Below are 21021 nucleotides of genomic sequence, written 5' to 3'. Positions count from 1 at the left end.
CTGACCTGCCTCCTGAGAAATCTGTATGCAGGTCAAGAAGCAACAGTTAGAACTGGACATGGAACAACAGACTGGTTCCAAATTGCGAAAGGAGTATGTCAGGGCTGTATATTATTAGCTTATTTAACTTCTATGCAGAGTACATCATGAGAAATGCTGAAGCACAAGGTGCAATCAATCAAGACTGCCAGGAGAAGTATCAATAACCTCAGATATGCAGATGACACCACCTTTATGGCAGAAAGTGAAGAAGAACTAAAGAGCCTCCTGATGAAAATGAAACAGAAGAGTGAAAAAGTTGGCATAAAGTTCAACATTCAGAAAACTAAGATCATGGCATCCGGTCCCACCACTTCATGGCAAATAGATGGGGAAGCAATGGAAACAGTGAAAGACTTTATTTTCTTGGGCTCCCAAATCACTGAAGATGGTGACTGCAGCCATGAAATGAAAAGATACTTGCTCCTTGGAAGAAAAGCTATCAGAACAAACCTAGACAGCATATTAAAAAGCAGAGACATTACTTTGCTGACAAACGTCCATCTAGTCAAAGCTATGGTTTTTCCAGGAGTCATGTATGGATCTGAGAGTTGGACCATAAAGAAAGCTGAGTGCCAAACAAGTGATGCTTTTGAATTGTGGTGTTGGAGAAGACTCTTGAGAGTCCCTTGGACTGCAAGGAGATCAAACCTGTCAATCCTAAAGGAAATCAGTCCTGAATATTCACTGAAAGGACTGATGCTGAAGGTGAAGCTCCAATACTCTGGCCACCTGATGTGAAGAACTCACTCCTTAGAAAAGACCCTGGTGCTGGAAAAGATTGAAGGCATGAGGAGAAGGGGACGAAAGAGGATGAGATGGTTGGATGGCATCACTGACTCAATGGACTTGAGTTTGAGCAAGATCCGGGAGTTGTTAACGGACAGGGAAGTCTGGTGTGCTGCCGTCCATGGGGTTGCAAAGAGTTGTTCACGACTGAGCGACTGAACTGAAATGAATGGGATTTATAGGGAAAGGAATTCTCAGTAAACACCAAATCCACTTAGATATAGATTAAGAGCAAACTACCATTAAAAAACAAATGTATCAACTGCAACAATCTAAATTTATATAGTTAAAATACAGCCTGCTATTCTATCATACAAAAACAGCCTAGACAGACCTTCACCAAATTTAGATGGTATATTTGGAGCAATCTGACTTCAATTATAGGCTACATGGTGTAAATTTAATGATGCTGAGGTGTGATCACATCAAAGAGACAGAAGTTGTCCACCAGAGCAGCTGCAGGCCACTGATCGGAGCTGGAAGATCTTTCTTTGCTCTTGTTCAGTTCTTTGTACCATGTTCCAGGCTGAATGCCAGCAGGAATTTATTTATTATTTATTTAACAATGGTTAATGATTTTTCAGAGGAACTATGGAAAGGTCAACTAGCATCACATAACTTAGAAAAGCAAAAAATTGCAAAGTAGGAAAAAAGGGTACTTGGACATCACTTACAGGGAGCAACAATATATACTGCTTGAAAATAAAATTAAAAAAAAACAAAAAAACAAAAACAAATTGTAGGCCCATGCTCTAGACCTAGTCAGCAGATCTCCAGGGATGAGACCCAAGAGATTTCAATAAACAGCTCCTTTTGTTGGCTTAGGCAAGCAACTTAATCAAAACCTTATAAAAAAATAGCTAATGGAGGTATTAATGTCTTTTAACTTGCTGAGTTCTTTTCAGTAAATTAAGCTGTTCTTAACCCAGATGGGACAGGGAGAAATTCTTTAAGGACAGAACTACATGTTATTGATCCCTGTAGCCCCGGGGACCTAGCCTAGATCAGGTACATAAATTAGACCTTACACATAATTGCTGAACGGTGATTTAAGAGTACACAGTGAATCCAATAACTGTTGGAACTATACCGACAGATTCCTAAGTGTGGAGTTCTAATCAACAGTTGAAATTTTTGGCTGCAGTACTTTTAAAGGATAAACTAATACTTAGTATCTTTCTACTTCAGCTTTATGTCAAACCCAAATTCTGTGCTTTAAATAATACCCTTAGGTTATTGAGACCAAAAACAGTTACAAGGGGATACATTCATATTTCACTACAGTTTCCAAATTTACTGTATCACAATCAAGTATGGCTATAAAATACTAGATTGAAGCCTTGCTTCATTTCACTGCTGATCAAATCTTACAGGTTTTGTTTTTTTAAAAACTCTTATCTCTTAGGAATATAAAGAGAAATATACATTGAAATGATTAAACTCATCCCTTTCAGAGATTTGCTGCTGCTAAGTCGCTTCAGTCATGTCCGACTCTGTGCGACCCCATAGATGGCAGCCCACCAGGCTCCTCTGTCCCTGGGATTCTCCAGGCAAAAATACTGGAGTGGGTTACTACTGCCTTCTCCGTCAGATTTGAGTGTCCTAAATACAAAGAATGTATACTTTTCTTTAAGTTTTTTAAAAAATTATGACAGAGGAAAAGAATAAAGAATAAATATGCAATTATAAGGATTAATACAGCTTCTATGACAAAGCATGATACTCAGCTCTGAAATTCTCTGAAATTCTGAAAATCAGAGTGAAAAAAAAAAAAAAAGAGGAATTTCAACTAAATACACGTTCCTAAAAAAGAGATGGAATATACTAATTTCTCAGAGAAGAAAGCTTTCTCTTTTTGGAAGTCCTCAGACTCACAAGTTGGATGAAGCTCTGCTTTTATCTGTTTTAGATGTGGTATATTTAGAATTTATTTGAAGAAAGTGTTCTGATGCTTAAAAACAAAAACTAATTCTTTCATTTTACAAATAAAAAACAAAAGGCTAACAAAATCAACAATTAATCTACAGTTAAATGCATAACAAGCAGCTTCAGGATCTTACCTAATCTTAACTTTGATTAATTTCTTTTCAGTACAAAAACAGTCCTGTGCCAGTTTTGAGGTGGGGGAAAAAAAAAGACAGCAAACCAATGAAGGAAACCTAACGGTTCAGTTTTTTATTCATGTTCTTTCCTTAAATGAAGCTTTATGCATGTAGGGGATGATCTAACAAGAAATTTCCAGCTTTCTGAACTATCCAAGGACACAAGAGAATTATAAGGTCACAGATGTTAGCTCTGCAGCAGACTGACCTATTCAGCTGTAAAGTCAGCCAACCTGGGGAAACAAAATTTTCTCCAGCATGTAGTTACAAACAACAGTGATTTGCACAGGGAAGGGAGATGGCACTGGACAAGTTCTCAGGACAACAGAGTTATTTTTCAATCAGCAAAATTTTAGAGCAAAACACTACAGAAGCCAGCTATAAATATTAATGCACAAAAATCTGTCCTGAGCAAGATGTGAGCTGTATGTTTATACATATATGCAAATTCTAAGTTTACCACCTTCCTGAAAAATCCAACTCAGTCTTCATTTTATCCTCTTCACATAAAACTGGATATGGTTTTCCTCATGGTTGTTGACCACAAAAATGGAATAAGGTGCAACTAGGACAAAACTTATGAAAGCAAGAAGATGTATATATAGATGCATATGTATAATTCCAGATTCTGTGATGAAATTATAAAGAAATCTGCTATTAGCCAAAAAAGTCAAACTTATGATCCAATTTCAAAATTCCTATCTCCTCTGTAAATTAAAAAAATTACGAAAAACTTTTAATATGCTGCTTATTTTAAAGGGAGAATATCTGTTTTTAACTCTTTATCTCAGTTTGGAATATGAGACTTCCAAAAACTCTACTCGAATTTCAGAGTTAATGACAATTAAAAGTCAATAATGTAAAAACATATTTTTCTTCTAAAAGTAGTCTTCCTTTTTCATATAAAAGCAACTAACACAATTTCAGATTAAAAGAGGAAAAAGTTAATCAATAATTATTAAAAATAACCAGTAAGATAATGCATACCTTAAAATCTGAATTTTAAAGTGATACCAGGGGTTATCTACAAGTCTGTACAATACTTCTACCATAGGTTTATTATTTAACATTTCTTTCCAAAAAATTAATCTTCTTATATACAGATACACAGCTTTATGAAGTGACATTTCTGTAAAGAGCAAAATAATGTTTAAATGGGAAATATACCAACAAATAAGGAAACTTTCAAATGCAATTTTCAAATAATAATTTTTCAAAACCAATTTTCAAATGGCAAATACTTGGACCACGCCAATGAACAAGGAAATAGTGAAACATGGGATCAACCGAAAGGGGTGACATGGGAGAAAAGGACACATGGTATGTAAATTGAGTGCTCCACCCAAATTCCTCTGCTAGATAGTAGTATCCCAAGTTAGACTCGTTCAGGGAATTTCTTAACTTGCTACCGGACATAAGAAATACATACTCATTTTTCTAAAACCCTCTATGTATTTTTCCATATCATAGAGTTTGCTTTTATGTAATGATGATAAATATTTAACTGCAGAGCAATCTGCTATTTTCTTTACTGAGCTACTGGTTTACTTGCCTATATTTGTTGCAAACAGTCACAGGTAACCCAAAGGAAAATTCAGTAACAAAACTCACCTTTGCCACTGGTTTTGCTTTCAAACTTCCATTCTCCACAACAGTGAGGTCCAGCTTGCCATCATCCTTACTTCCTATAGCTTTCAGTCCTTGCAAAAGAATATCTCGTAACTTTTGATAAAGAGGTTTTTCGACATAATCCAGTAATTTCACTGTTTCCATGTACTTAGCAATTTCATCTAAAAGAATAACACAATTATTTTGTAGTTTTATCATACATACAACATACTTACCTCTTCTAAGAAAAAGATTCACAACTATAGTAACATTAGAATGCAAATATATAGCTTGTTAAATATGTTTTTCTATCACATCTTCATTGAAAGTATGCTTTTGAATTCAGGAATTGTCAGATAAGTCAAATTTAAAAATGTATTTTTAGATACAATGCAAAAAACATCTTTTAATTCTGACAGTAAGAAAGAAGACAAGCTTAAAATTTAAATATATATAAAAACAATTACTAATATAATTTCAAAGCTACTTTTTAAAAGGACCTAAAATAAATATTATGAAGTAAAATGTGCTTAAGTACAATAAATATCATAGCCAGAATTTTTTTTTTTTTTTTTTGCCACAGAAGCAATTAGTTCTAGAGAAGACAGCTGCATTTTTTAGGTAAATGAAAAATAAAACATGAAGATCAGGTTGAAAAAAAGAAACACAAGCAAAGCCTGGTTGTCCCATATAAGAGAAAAACCAACTTGTGAATGATAAAATGTCTACTGTACACTGAGGCAGAACCAAACCTATAAAAAGAAATCTTACTAGTCAAGATCAACACCTCTCAACACCCATCTAAAAATCCATCTTTGCGTTAATGACTCATACATGTATATGCCCAGTCCAGCCTTTCCACTGACCTCCAGACTTGTATATCCACTGACTTCCACTGACTCATATACTGGTTCTGTAACTGGCATCTCACATCCCAACCAAATCCAAAATCCTGACCAACCCCTAAAACCTGCTCACCCTACGATTTTCTCTGTCTCAATTATAGAAAATCCCATTCTCCCAGCTCCTCAAATCCTCCTCCCACATCCAATAAATCAAGATATTATGTCAGTGCTACACACACACTCATTCATTCATTCATTCAGACATTTTAAAGTACCCACCACATGTCAAGCATGATTCTAAATACTCAGGTACATGAGAAAAAAGAAACGAAAATCCTTCCTTTCAACTTTCTTAATCTGACAAAGGGGATCTACAGAAAACTGAAAGCAAACGTCACCGAGTGTGGTGAAACACTGGACTTCCCTTCTGACAGAAGAACAGCAAGGGAGCCCACCTGCACCATTTCCATGCTGCCTGGAAGTCCTGCAGCTTTTAGCCGGTACAGGAAGGCAAGAAAAGAAACAGACGGCACTGAGCGGAATGGAAGATGCAAAACGGCTTACTCACAACGTGAGAGTGCATGTAGGAAAAGCCTAAGGAATCTATCAGAAACCTTCTAACCAATAAAAGTTAACAGAATCACGGGACATAAAGTATTTAAAAATCTATTTTACTTCTATACACTAGCAACAAGCAACTAGAAAAGTAATAAAAACATATCACATACAATGCCATCAAAAAGCATCAAATACCTACAAACATATATAATGAAAGATGGGCAAGATTTTTCCCAAATGAAAACTATAAAACACAGATCAGAGACACTGACACCAAAAAAGCTACAAAGTATCAATTGTATAAAGATGCCAATGCTCCCCAATTAGTCCAGAGTCCCTGCGATCCCACTCAAAATTTCAGCACATTGCAGAGGGAAAGGATATGTGTGAAAATGACAAGGTGACTCTAAAATGTACACATATACAAAGGATCACACAAATCAGCAAAGCCAAGTTTAAAGAAGAAAAAGTGCCAGAGGACTTAAACTACCAGAGAAAGCTATAGTAATTAAGACAGTGTGCCCCAAAAACAGAAAAAAAAAAAACCAAAAACTACTACTACTATGAAAGAGCCCAGAAATGGACTCACAGATTCGCACATGATTGAACACAAAGGTGGCATCACAGAGCAAGGCTGGTCTTTTCAAGAAAGGCCGCTGTTAACACTGTGAACTATGAGAGGCGATAGCGGTGTTAAATCATGTTCATCTTAGTAATCGGTCTCCAGTCTACACGTACAGGCAGATCTCGGGAGACACCGCAGGTTAGCCCCAGACCGCCGCAATAAAGCAAGTATCACAGAAAAGCAAGTCACCTTTTCTGGTTTCCCAGTGCACTGAAAAGTGATGTCTATGCTACACTGCAGTCTATTATGTGTGAAATAACACAGTATCTAAAAAAATATACATACCTTAATTTAAAAAACACTTTATTGCTAAAAAGTGGCCACCATTATCTGAGCCTTCAGTGAGTCATAATTTTTTGCAATAATATCATTGATCACAAATCACCAGAAGAAGTATAATAATAATGAAAAAGTTTAAAATATTGTGGGAGTTACCACAATATTTGACACAGACAGGAAGTGAGCAAATGCTGTTGGAAAAATCGGCACCAACAGACTTACTCAACATACGTTGCCACAAACTTTCAATTAGTAGGAAAAAAAAACACATCTGCAAAGTGCAATAAAGTGAATCGCTATAAAATGAGGTATGCCTACACAGAAAATCATCGCATTATAGAATTATATTTGTCAGTTATTCCTCAATAAAGTTAAAAAATAGATAAAAAACATTTAAAAAATGTAACAATGGGAATGAATTTCACAAATGCAGTACTGAAAGAAAAAGAACGCCACCAGAAACTAGAACATTAAAAATCCCTGCCCTCATGAAATTATCTGTTTTGTTCACTCTATGATTCCATTTCCATATAGCTCAAAGAGAAATCCTTGATGTTGCAAGTTGTGCTAGTGATTCATTAGGCCAGAGGAAGAGGTTGGTGACTGGGAGAAGGCAACAGGGAGCAAAGCTGAAAAAGCGCTAACATTCCACTTCCAGATGTGGTTGATAGGCTGCAAATTTAAACAGCTTAAGCTCACGGTAGACCTCCCTGAAAAGGAGACAACTGAGCAAAGGCTTGAGAAGGCCTCAAATATATCCAGACGACCACTGCTCACACCTGCACTGCTACTTCCCTTGTGAGGATTAAAGCAGGAGGCTCCTAACCGGCTCCTGTTTGTACCCGGCCTTGCCTCCTTAGCGGTCGATCTTCAAGACAGGAGCTGGAGAGAGTTCCCTTAAAGACAGACAGTTCACATCCCTCCTTCCCTCCACACCTCATGCACTCTTGCTCAAAGTAAAAGCCAAAGCCCGTGATGGCCTAGATGCAGGCATCAGCAGGCACTCATGTTCCTTCCACGTGGACACGTTCTTCCCCAGAGCTCACTCCGTCTCCTTCTCACAGCTGCTCAAATGGCACCTCCACAGGAGGACCATCCCAGGCCACCCTATTTACAGTAACAACCCACCCCATCCCTCCAATTCTATTTCCTATGTTTTTCGTTTTTGCCACAGTACTAACCGTGCAATAAACTGCAATTTACTCACTTGTTTACGGTCTACCTTTCCCAACTAGAGCTTCATGAGGACAGGAGTTTTTATGTATTTTGTTCACTGATGTATCCCTAGTGCCTAGGAGAGTCTGAGGCACAAAATAGAGCCCCAGCTAAGAAAACAGCTGCATTACTGAATGAAATGTGGTTCCTTGACCGAAAGCACTGAATAACAACTGAGTAAGGCCACCTGTGGAAAGGCCTACGCGAGCAAGGCTCCAGTGAGATGGTTACATTTAACGACACCGAAGCTCTTACATTAAGGGTTGTTAGTCTACGGACCTCAGGATGCTTTTCCTCTCAGAAAACAAAATCCTTATGAACACGGAAGAAGTCTTTTCTTACCCGGCTTGTTTTTCTCAGGAAAACATTTGTCCATCAAACTTGCAATATTTTCTCTGTATCTGTTAAAAATTGAAAGAATGAGCCACTGTTTGATGCTTGATGCCATGTTAAATTAATGACTATTAATACTTAATAACAGCGAAGAGCACATTAAGCAGCACTGTGCTGTCCTAAACACACTCACCAACATTCTTCTGAAATAAATTCAACAAAAATAAGTGCAAGGAATCTTCCTGTTAAACAAGTACTTTCTTATTTCTACATTAGTGTCAGTTAAAGCTACAGTCCTCATGAAGAAGTTCTGACCAAACATCTGCCTCATCGTTTTGCCCGAAATAATTTACTCCAAGTTTTCCTTTACCTGATTTTGGAATCTCTAACGTAGTTAGGATCTTTCAAATTATCTTCCCATGGCAGATGGCCACTAAGCCATTGGATCATGCAATAACCAAGGATTTCCAAGTCACCGCGTCTTGATGGCGCTGTGAAACAAAAGAAGCAGATTCAGCACAGTGAAATGATGTTTAAGGCAGAATTTCAGGTATATCTAAAGCAATAAGGTAAAAAGAGTCAACCCTATGGTCTTCTTTTTCATCATACAATCTTGACTCCATTTTGAAAAAAACACCAAATACTGGGCAGTATCAAAGAACTCATTTACCTCCAACTAATAATTTACTTTATAACCCAAACTGGCAAAACTCTACAATTTCAAACTGAGACTACCAGTCTACGAAATAAATTATAAAGCAATGACACATTTAATAGTGCCCTTGGAAAATGTGAAGATATTAAAAATGCTGCAAGCTATTAAGAAGCCCAGAGAACTGGGGGTTTTGGCTCCTCCAGTGTTGGACACAGGAAAAAAAGAAATAACGGCTGAAGAAATAGGCCAGCTGAATGAGTGACAAAGTAAGTCTACTGGTTACAAAGTTGTAGCTGCATAAAAAAACACAGACCTTTATGGGGGAAACCCCCAGCATTCCAATTAAGCTAAAGAAAAGCAAAAGAAGCCTCACTGAAGCTGACTGCACTACTGCGCCACCGACCCGTCACGACCTCTGAAGGTGAGAGGAAGGCGGGGAGCAGGTGCCCTGTCCCTCAGATGCAGTAGCCTGAGCTCTCTCTTCTTCCCCCGCCCCATCCTGCCTCTTCAGTTCTGATCCGTCTGCTTATCTACTGACGCAGGATGAAGAGCCACAGGAGTTCAGCGGAAAGCACTGGCACTGTAGCTAAGGTTCAGGTGCCTCGGACATACCCACACCGTTGTGCGCGTCGATGCTGGTGAATTCAATTGTGCCATCGTGACATCTTTTGGGGTCTTCTTTGTATTCTTTATGAGTCCCTTCTGGGCAGTATCGATAAGCAAGGCCATAGTCTACCAAGTACACCTATAAATGTCCAAGCACCAAGACAAATTAAAGCCTGTAAAGCTCAGAAACAGAGTACTGTCACTGGAGGGCAGATTCTGCCACAAAGCCACACTATGACACCCCACATGTTTGATCCAACACCCGAACAACATCAAGTACTTAATTCTGAAATGCCTTTTATTTAAAGAAAAACATTAAATGACCGTGTAGCTACAGTGCAGATAATACCAGCTGACTTTCTTACGCAAGTATGTGCTTTACTTGTAATAATCTTGTCTCCTCAATTTGAGCAAGTATCATAAATCATACACTTTTTCTTATGGCATCAAAAACAAAACTGAGCAGAGTAAACCATCAATACTTGTCGCACTACAACTGCCACACACTGAGTGCAAGTGCTAACTTAGCTGACACGTGGCGTGTTACTTTTCCCTCTCTTTACTTATAGAATAATCAAGTATCAATTCACTTCATAAAAATATTTTCAAGATTATAATGATGACCTCAAGAACTTTTAGATGAGGCTCTTAGGTACATTTAAATGTTATATGTTAAAGTCAAGTCTTCATAATTAAAACTAAACTTTAATATAATGTATACACATATCTATGGGCATGTACATGTACATCTGATTAGCATACAAAGCTAATAAATTTGGCTTTCCTCTGTCCCAGAGCCACATATTACATCTCCAACTCCAGGTAACTGTCTCGCAGATGTATGCATCTGGTCACAGGAGGGAAGTGAAGTAAAAATATAGGTCTGGATTGAGCACATACATCTAATACTAAAAAAATTATCCCATCCAAAGCGTATGCCCAAAGGATAACCAAGCTGCAAAAATATCTCCACCCGAACAAAAGGCAGCATGTTTCAGTCAACTATAAAGAGAAATTATATTTGTATTTATTATGTAAGTCTGGTCTACTTCAATTAACGGAATCCTTTCCATTCAGGTTCTTAGCTATGTATTGTTTGCTTGCTTGCTTATTTTTAACATAAATGCAAATAAAGTAAGTTGCCTGGAGATTCTGTGGCTGCCTTTAGGATTTCTCCATTAGCCTGCTCTAACGAGCAACTTTCTTCTAAGGTACCTATATAGCTCCTTACAGCCACCGTAACAGAGAGAGGGAAGGGGAGGACAGGAAAAGAAAGAGGAGCCAAAGGAGAAAGAGAAAGCTAAGCAAGAGGAATTCAAAGTCAGGCCTAAGACAAAGAAGAAAAAAGTACAGTATATTGACTTAACACACCTAAAATGCCTAAGTATCCCTTTCTTTCACAAGCTCAAGTTAACAAGTGAGAACATATATGAAATGGATTAAATACAGAGGCCCAACTATGACTTCAACTAAACCTGTGTTGAAGAAGACTCTTGAGAGTCCCTTGGACTGCAAGGAGATCCAACCAGTCCACCCTAAAGGAGATCAGTCCTGGGTGTTCATTGGAAGGACTGATGCTGAAGCTCCAATACTCTGGCCACCTCATGTGAAGAGCTGACTCACTGGAAAAGACCCTGATACTGGGAAAGATTGAGGGCAGGAGGAGAAGGGGACGACCGGATGACATGGTTGGATGGCATCACCGACTCAATGGACATGGGTGTGGGTGAACTCTGGGAGCTGGTGATGGACAGGGAGGCCTGGCGTGCTGCGGTTCATGGGGTCGCAGAGAGTCGGACACAACTGAGCAACTGAACTGAACTGAAACCTGACTTTTACCAAAATCATGGAGTCAGCTTCAAGAAAATTATAAACCCCTCTCACTCCAACTAAATTGACCCAAAAAAAGGTATAACATCAGCTTTTCTCTTTTCCTTAAAAAGTGAAAATTACAGTCAATGTAATAAGCTTAAAAAATGCATATTTGAATTCCAAACCCTATACAAATTTAGACAGCTAAGATATTTCTGTAAACCAATTGATTTCAATAATCAACATGTTAAAGAGCAAATTTTCCAAGTAACAGAACACTTACATTTGATGGATTTCTTGAACAAAGGAAATAAAAAAAGTGACAAAGCAGACAGGCAAGCGTAATTCATTGGTGCACTGTGTAATTTTAAGCTCCCACCCCCAAATAACTATTTGAAATTCATTTTGTATCACAAGTACTTCTTCTGAATATTATTTAGGGCAAAATAGCCAACTTGATAAAGTGCCAACAAATCGCATCAAAAATGTAGAATGTTAACTAGATAAAAGTGTCAGGAAGAAATTATTATTACCATATCTACTTCAAAAAGTAAAACTTCTGCATGGGTTCAGAAGTTCATAGCAACTCTATTTGTTTTCAAACAACAGGTTTTAAACAGTAGAAATTAAAGTTATAAAGCTACCTGGTCAGGATTCTTGTAGCTGAGAAGAAGATTTGAGGCCTTGATATCTCCGTGTACATACTCATGCTCATGAATATATTCCAGAATATCCAGCTATAAAGCATCATATACAATAAATTAATGCAGTACCTGACACCAACCAGCAGAGGACCAAGCGTCAACACAACTAGCCTTTACTGGATTAAAAACGAGAAGAATGTAGCTCACATACAATTCTTAAGCTTAGCTGCAAGACAGTTTTCCTTGAAAATCTTTTGGCATTTGCTTCATATATTTTCTGAAGGTCACTCCCAAAGCGATCTATTATCATAAATCTGTAACTAAAGACAAACAAGAAAAGTCAATGAACAAAATGTAACTCAGGAAAACCTACTCTGCCATGAGTACTCTCCTTTCAAAGTAATTCTTTTCAAGGCAATGTTTAGTAAGAAAGCAAAAAGCGAAAGGAAAGAAAGACATCTGAAACTAGTTCTTCCAATGAAAAATCTCAAGAGCTGCAAGGGCTGTCCTGGTTTTGCCTTTTATCTTAGGGGCCTCCTGGTCTCAACAAGTTACATGATACCGTATTCAATGCAAGGAAAAAACACCCACAGAGAGAAGACAACAGATGCTTTATGGTAAAGATAATAAAGATAAAATAATCTGAGTAAGGCTAATATCACTGATTTTTGTCATAGTTAAAGTTAATTTATGCTTCTGGATATCAGCTTCCTGTCTCTGACTGTTGTCTATTTTTAAGGGACATTTTAGCAGTATTACATTCTGTTAAAATCAAGACTGTCAAGAGATGCTATAACAAAAGCTAAATGCAATAAAACTGCTTAGATGGTATAAAAGAACTGTATACTAAGTACTTGACAGATAAGATTTGGGGAACAGTAAATGTACCAGAAAAACATGAAGATTTTCAGTTTTGCCACAAAAGCAACTCTGTCACCTTGGCTGAGTCACATTTCTTGTTTGGGCCCCAATTTCCATAGGTGTCAAACGAGACAGTGGGGCCTCACGCTTTCTAAGGTCTTTTCCAGCACCGAAACTCTAAGATTCAGTAACTATACATGTATTTCTGTATGCTGTGTATACAGTACACTTCAGGGCACTGGAAAGCAGCACCTGGTCGCAGTGAGATGGTTCATCTTTTGCTCTGTGAACCACTTTTATCTTTATTCTGAGCTGTCTAGTTAAACCATTCAATAAATCAATAAAAAAACCAAGATGTATCAAACAGTCAAAATGTATGAAGCTATTTTCTAATGGGAATAAGATTAATAATCACTGTAACAACAACAGCTGGCATTTACTGAAATATGAGAACAGCCCTATTCTAAGCACTTTAGATGTATTAATGTCAGTGCATTTAAACCTCCCATCACCCTGATGAGGCAGGCACCCCCAGGAGCCCCATTTTACAGCAGAAGAAAACTGATCATTAGTCATTTGTCCTCTAGGAAGTGGTGAATCCACGTTTTTGACCACCACACTAAATATATCAAAATAAATAAACATAAGTAGGACACAAAAATCTTACTTACATATTTTACGTTTCTAAGATAAAAGTACAGCATGACAATTCTACAGGAAAAAGGAAGAGCTAACAGTTAAAAGGCAATATGCCAAATAAAAAATCCAAGAGTCTACCTATTCTTGAGCTGGAAAAGTATTAGAGATCCTTCTAAACATCTTTTAATAAAATAATTAACATTTATAGAGGCAAAGTTATTTGTCCAAAGTCACGTAATTAGTCAGTGGCAAAATGTCTTCAGTTTTCTAAGACCTTCAGTACCCCGACCTCAAACATAATAAAGAGGGAACAGTGATGCTGACTTCCTGATTTCCTCTGTACAATAGGTTTTGAGAGGTTGAGGGAGGAAACCAAGGACACATGGATGTGTTTGTTTTTACAAATGAGTGATATCATTGTGTAATTATTATAAAATAACATGTAGGTAACAAAAATACAGCCTCTGCTGACACTCTGAAAGAGAGCTGAAGCACACGTGGTTTAATTCTATTGGAGATCTATTAACACATCACAGGACGGGAGCTCTGTCTTTATTCACAGATCACCCCACCGCTACTCTCAACAATTCCTCCCTCTTCTCACCATGCGTGAACTAGCCACAGCAAATGAAGCAAGATTCTGTATACTGCACAGAAATCTTTACCATGCTCTTCCACAAAATTATTTCTACCACTGAGGACTAAAAGAAAAGCTACTTCCAAGTAACATCTCTAAAACAAAACCACTGATGTATACTTTCCTGGGGACTTGAATAAAACAATGCAAATAATGGGAATCTATAAATCAGCATAAATGATTTAATAACGATAGCAGCTAACATTTTTACGAGCCTAACACTGTGCTAAGCACTATATTCACATCACTTCAGATGAGTTACAGGAAGAAGTAAGGACTTCTGGCAGGGGAGAAGGGCAGGAAGGAGTCTTACTTTCTTTTTTTTTTAAACTTTTGTAAGAACTAAAATGATTATTTCTTAAGAGCTTCAACCTAAAAAGTAAATCATTACCTTACGGGTACTTTCCCATTCAGAAGATATCTGCAGCCAACTCTATATCACAGAAGACATGGGCTCAGTGGTAAGGTCACCGGGAGTCAATGGGGGGTCAGCTGTGCCTCAAACATGTCTGTTCCTTGTTTAAGCACCGGTAGCAGCTTCCAGCCACCCACCGCACACAGGCTCCGAAGAGCCCTTTCTTCCATGTCTTCCATTACCTGCCTCAGCCTCTTTCTCCAAGTCATTTCCTTCTCTTTGTCATGTGTGTGCAATCACCCTTTCTTTGTTAAAGACCGATGGCCACAAGGCCACCCCGAAGGCCAGACGCCTACTCTGCCCCTGTGTTCAGGTCACTCCCCGCTGGAGATGCTATTCCTCATCTACAGTGCTTCTCTAAACCAGCAGTTCTTAATATTTAAGGGATTAAAGACCCCTTTGAGAGTAAAGCTAACACTCACACATATTCTAACAGCTTTACATGTAGTACTCTTTATTATGTGGGTAGGTGTTACTCAGCTCATAGATGTGGTAACAGAGGCAGAAAGGAGTAATGTACCCAGTCACACACATTTTAAGGGGCAAAACACAGATTTGAAACCAAGAGTCTGCATCTAGTCTGCTCTATACTATTTCTCTAAAAAATTTCATGAAAACTACAGAAACTTGCCGCAGCAAAACTGTAACAAAATACTATCTGGCCATTCCCTGGAGTTGCCGGGCTCCCTGGGTTCCAGGATCAGAACTTCCTGGTGCAGAGTGCTGGCCGCCCCCCAGCAGCTCCTCTGATCTCCATCTTGTCCATCGGAGCCCCGCTCAGGTTCAGGCTCTCTAGCCTTTCCTCTGTCTCATCGCGTGACCACCCTGCCCTTGCCAGTGGCTGGTTTAAGAATGAGCACTGATAAAACTCCAACAAAGAAAACATGGAGGGACGTCGGCCACAAGACCCTTGGGAATGGTTTCCCTGCCAGGAAACTGAAACTCACGAGAAGCAACCCTATTTTCTGCTGTGGGGGGACTGTTTGCGTGTGAAGTCTAGAAATAGGCAGTCACCATGAGACTGCACAATGGAGAATTAACAGAGAACAAAGCCAAGATAAACGAACCCGGGCACTTGATGGTGACTTTAAGAGAGCTGAGTCAGTTTTATCTTTACCTGCAGCTGAGAGCATCCTAACCAGTACATCCCAGTTCCAACCAAATCAACTCTCCAAATCTCATCTACCAGCATTGCTGAACGACACTCTATTCATTCAATCAAATATTTTTTAAAGTGACAATTATGCATCAAAAGCATTGGAGGTTTCCTCCAACTCAACTCTGCCAACAATGTCCTCTCCTCTCTGAATTCCTAAGACACACACAAGGCAGAATCACACAATTTGGCACTTAAACTGGTCTCTGGTTGTTTCAAACAACTTTGCTTTTCTCATCAGCTAGGCTGAAATCTCATCAAGGTGGGCAGATTATACTGATGTCTCTAACAGGAAATGCCATATCGAAGCCCGAGGGCTCCCTTTGACATAAGCAACATGAAGTTTTCTCTTTGCTTATTCATTATTAAGAGGAAAAAAATAACGCAGGCACAGTTGGCTTTGTGTTCCTACTCGTCAGCTGGGTTCCAGGCAGCCGCTACCACTTGGGACAAGCCCCCCAGACGAGAGAGAACACCTTGTTCATCTCGGCAGAAGGCACTCCACACATCCAGGTGAAGGCCAAGCAGTACTGTAGGGAGGCGCTCAGTACATAACTCTTGACTAATCAAACTGAACAATAAATGCTCAAAATGGGAGGAGAAAAACAAAACACGCATGTTTTTACCTTTTTCCATTTTTGTCATGTAGACCAGACCCCCAATACTTAGGGACACCCAGGTACTTCAGTTTATGGGTACGAATCCATTTCTGAACTACAAGTTAAAACACATGCATGTGATTTCAGTTTTGTTATACATAAGCAGGTTTTTATATCTTCAAGAATAGAATGTGTAAGATTCCACCTTAATTCACAAAAAATAAGTGAACAGTATATAATAAGCAATAAATGAAAAGTACTTTACAACTGAAACATTTTTATTAACCTACAAAATTGTGCTATCCTGCCCTAACTGTTGTTTTTAAAATGAAAAATCTGCAAAAGACATTTTTTTAAAAAGTCAAACCACAGTACTGCCATTAAGATTAATATCTCCAATTACCTAAGTGTTTACTTATTTCCAGAGTCTTACTTTTTACCTCATTCTAAAGGTCCTCAGCCAGGAAATCAAGCTCAAGGAGAGACAGAGCCTCTAGAGAGATTCCCAAACCCAATACCAGCCTACCAGAAGACTCCCTGGATCTGCAGAGGGGATGGAACAGGGGAAGGGGACAGGACAGGCAGGATCAGGCGAGCGGGAAGACATCCTGCCCTCCCCCTTGGCAGTCTGTTCTAGTTCATCGTGATGGCAACCCTGCAAGTCATGGTCTCCAGAACTGAGGAAAACACTCAGAAGAAGGTTTGGAGATCCCTGAGCCATTCTCATGGATTAGGGCTAACTCTCAGTTTTTAACACTATGTCCTAAATCACATATTATTTATTAACTCTGTATTATCAAGATAAGTGAAATATTATCGTAACAAATCCATTAAGAGATCAAAATTCTTTCACACAAATCTCATTAAGTACAATCTATCTATAAAGTAAAAAATAACAAAACCATACTGCTCTAATCTTGGCTTAAAACAAAAAACAAAACCAGTGGTCATTTTAAAAGTGCAAACACATGTGTACTGTATTTCTTACTTTGTTCTGGTTTGGCAGCTCGCTGGTAGAACTTTAATTCAGTAAAAAGAGGTCCATTATCACTGGGTTCCTTAAAATAAAAGAGTTCATTAGTACACACATTAGTTAAAATCACTGAGTTATTTTCAATGAACCTTCAAAAAATACTAATGTATCAATTTTTCTTTCCAAACTCTTTGTGACCCCATGGACTGTTCCCCCACCAGGCTCCTCTGACCATGAATTTTCAGGCAAGAATACTAGAGTGAGGAGCCATTCCCTTCCTCAGGGTACCTTCCCAACAGGAACCGAACCTGGGCTTCCTGCATTGTAGGCAGATTCTTTTACCATCTGAGCCACCTAGGAAGCCCTCTTCCAACAGTGTGATTTTGATATTTCAGTTTATAAACTGTGTTTGAGACTAAGTAAAATGCTTGGATATGTTTCAGATAGTCTCAGAAGAGTCCATAAGTCTTGTATTTCTCAGGGCTCATTTCTACATGTGGTAAACTATACAAAATCAGATATATAGCTTAATCTTTGCAGAAATTTAAGGAAAATTGTTAATCTTATTTTCACCATTATTACACTGTCTCTTAAGCAAAGATCAGCAACCATGTTAACTGTTTCACCAAGGGGCTACAAGATTATTTCTGAGATTTAACAAAAATTTCAACACTTGATTTAACCCATTAGTGGCAAAATCCCACTCTTTTCCTATTTCTCATTACAGTTACATCTAACTGGCAGGAAACCAATCTGATCACCAAGACAAGTGTTCTGGAACCCCAGAGCAAGCAAACATGTCTACGTGACTAGATCCTCTGTTTTCATTCCTATGATTTTCAAGGAGGGAACCCTGCAATTTATTCCCTGCATGGTAATTTAAAGTTCAGAGGGGAACGAGGCTCAACAAGCACGTTTTCCACCAATGTTAATGAACTATACTCATTTAAGGGATATGAACAGTCAAAATTATTTGTAAAGAGGCTTACATTCATAAAAAAGTACTTGAAAAATAAGAAACATCAGCCTGTTGGGAGTTTTGCCTAGCTAAATAAATCTGGGATGGTGGGAAACATAATTTTGTGAACTTTCTAAATAGTAAGTTTGGCATAATTAAAACTGATCAGTATTTAATGTTTGATAGTTCATGTTGATATTATCTTAATTATTAACAGTCTAAAAAATTTTGAAAAGTATCAAATTTTCAAATAAGGAGGCTAATATTTCTAAACTAAGTTTGGGGCTGTTTTCTTTTGGAGAAGTTCGGGAAGAAAGTTATTTCAGTCAGAATGTCTGTGTAACCGGACTTCCAGGGTCACCAGAGCATTAGAAGAAGCGGTAAGAGAAGTCTACCTTACCAGAGAGAAAATTTGCAGAAATATGTAGATTTCCACAAATATGCAAATACTTAATATATGTTCACGTTTTCTTTATTCAAGATACTCTGTCAGAGAAGTTAATTTTGCTCCTTAAAGTTTAAACAAAACTACTCTAAATACACAGTTTAGTATCTCAGATTTCCTGTTATTCAGAAGAATAGAAATCCCTAGTTTAAGTACTTACAGGAAGATAGATTAGACAATATGCAGAGTCAGGCAGTAGCCACTAAGAATAAGTATTCCACAGCAAAAGAGCAACATACATAATACTGGTATCAGAACCAGAAAATAAGCTAGCCTTATTTGTTACAGGCAAGCTTTGGAAGAGACTGGTATACAAGGGCTGTATACCATGTCTTAAGAAGCAGAAACTAACCAATATACTAAGGTGTGCCAAATCACTACCTGTGGACTCACAACCGCAAGTTTTGCCATAACCTGTAGTTTTTTCCTTGCAGCAATGGGAGCCAGGCAGACACTTGTGAATGCTTAGAGCCCATGGCTGAGAACAGGCCTGCAGCAAGAGTAACAGACTCAGTGTAAGAAATGGAAATTCAGGAGAGGAATTTTGGGAAGTTACTCTCCAAAGGCTAAATTTTAGAGTAGCTCATAACTCAGGTTTGAAAGGAGTTTCCTAAGACACATTCCTGGCTTATTACCATCTGTATAAAATTCTGATTTATTCAGTTTCAACCTATGTCATATCAACTTTAATTTTCAAGCTTTCCTTCAGGCAATAATTTATTAAACTTATAATAATAAGAATCAACCTATATAAATCAAGCTATTATATTGAAAGTCCCATTACAATAAAGACTCTTTGATCTCATTTCATCCTTTTTTCTAATTCAATAAAATTCCATTATAACAAAATAAAGGACCTACTTCCTTGGCATTGCACTCCAGCCAAAGCCAGCTATTTCTGTTGAAGAAAATACCTTAACTCATAACTAAAAATTTTATTAACATACTTCAAATCTAAAATACTTTGCCAACTCTATAATAGCCAAGATTTAGAAAAGAAATTGGGACTGACATTTTAACTAGAATATCACTAAACGTTTCCTTAAGACTTCTAAGTGTCAAAATGAAGATGACAACAGAAAAAAAATTAAAATGTGATATATTTCAACAGCACCATCTAAAAGCAACTGGCTGCCATTTAAAAATGAAGCTGTATAAAGTTTCTCCTTCCTACCAAAAAATTATGATATATGAATTGAAAATTCAGGTCACTTCTCATAACATCAGTGTGGGAAATTAAACATCAGTCTTCAACTTCTTTCCAGAGAACTTCAGACTACAGATATCTATTAGTACACGCTGGGAACAGACTATAACATAAAGAACTGTTAGAATACAAGATCCCAAAGCCTGACCTCTACCCCCAGTTTTGCTACTAGCTCAGGACATGACCACAAAGGGGGGCTGAATGAAGTAATCCATTATACAATCTGTTAATAAGGAAAAACACAGAAGGAGGGACTTCTGGTGGTCCACTGGTGGTCCAGTGGTTAAGAATCCACCTTGCAGTGCAGGGGACAGGGGTTCAATCCCTGGTGAGGGAACTAAGATCCCACATGCCGAAAGGCAACTAAGCCCAGGCAGCACAACTAGAGAGAAACTTGCCTGCCACTACAAAAGAGCGCGAGTGCCACAACCAAGACCCCATGCAAATAAATCAGTATTAAAAAAACCACAAACACAGAAAGACGTTTTCCTCCTTGCATTATCCAATTTACCATTTCTCTCTGCACGTTTACTTTCCTGAAATAAAATACAGAGCGTGTCTCTCAGGTCTCCATCACAGGTGACCCAGCACCGTGAGTCCAGGACCACTCCCATAAGTCAGTAAGGGTTAACCAGACACGGTCACTGAGGAGGACAGAGACTATACCTGCTGCTGCTGCTGAGTCGCTTCAGTCGTGTCCGACTGTGCAACCCCATAGACGGCAGCCACCAGGCTCCCCCGTCCCTGGGATTCTCCAGGCAAGAACACTGGAGTGGGTTGCCATCTCCTTCTCCAATGCATGAAAGTGAAAAGTGAAAGTGAAGTTGCTCAGTCATGTCTGACTCTTAGCGACCTCATGGATTGCAGCCTACCAGACTCCTCCATCCATGGGATTTTCCAGGCAAGAGTACTGGAGTGGGGTGCCACTGCCTTCTCCGGAGACTATACCTAGCATATACCTACACATCTATCTTAAATGTGTTAGTTGTTACTTCACTTCAAGACCAAATGTAAGAAATGT

General features: G+C 38.4%; 1 protein-coding gene across 1 annotated transcript in view; it reads right to left on the bottom strand.

Moving 5' to 3' along the window:
- Positions 1 to 21021, bottom strand: part of VRK1 (VRK serine/threonine kinase 1) — a 79756-nt gene that overhangs the window by 15970 nt on the left and 42765 nt on the right. The window contains exons 4-11 of the mRNA XM_052659958.1: positions 17406 to 17475; positions 16445 to 16532; positions 12322 to 12430; positions 12111 to 12203; positions 9661 to 9793; positions 8764 to 8884; positions 8403 to 8461; positions 4542 to 4720 (exon numbers count right to left, since the gene is read on the bottom strand). Of these exons, the coding sequence (XP_052515918.1) occupies positions 4542 to 4720; positions 8403 to 8461; positions 8764 to 8884; positions 9661 to 9793; positions 12111 to 12203; positions 12322 to 12430; positions 16445 to 16532; positions 17406 to 17475 (852 nt within the window). The remainder of the gene's footprint in view (positions 1 to 4541; positions 4721 to 8402; positions 8462 to 8763; positions 8885 to 9660; positions 9794 to 12110; positions 12204 to 12321; positions 12431 to 16444; positions 16533 to 17405; positions 17476 to 21021) is intronic.

Source organism: Budorcas taxicolor, chromosome 21, assembly GCF_023091745.1.
Source record: "Budorcas taxicolor isolate Tak-1 chromosome 21, Takin1.1, whole genome shotgun sequence".
Classification (NCBI taxonomy): domain Eukaryota; kingdom Metazoa; phylum Chordata; class Mammalia; order Artiodactyla; family Bovidae; genus Budorcas; species Budorcas taxicolor.
This window is presented reverse-complemented; position numbering and strand designations above follow the sequence as displayed.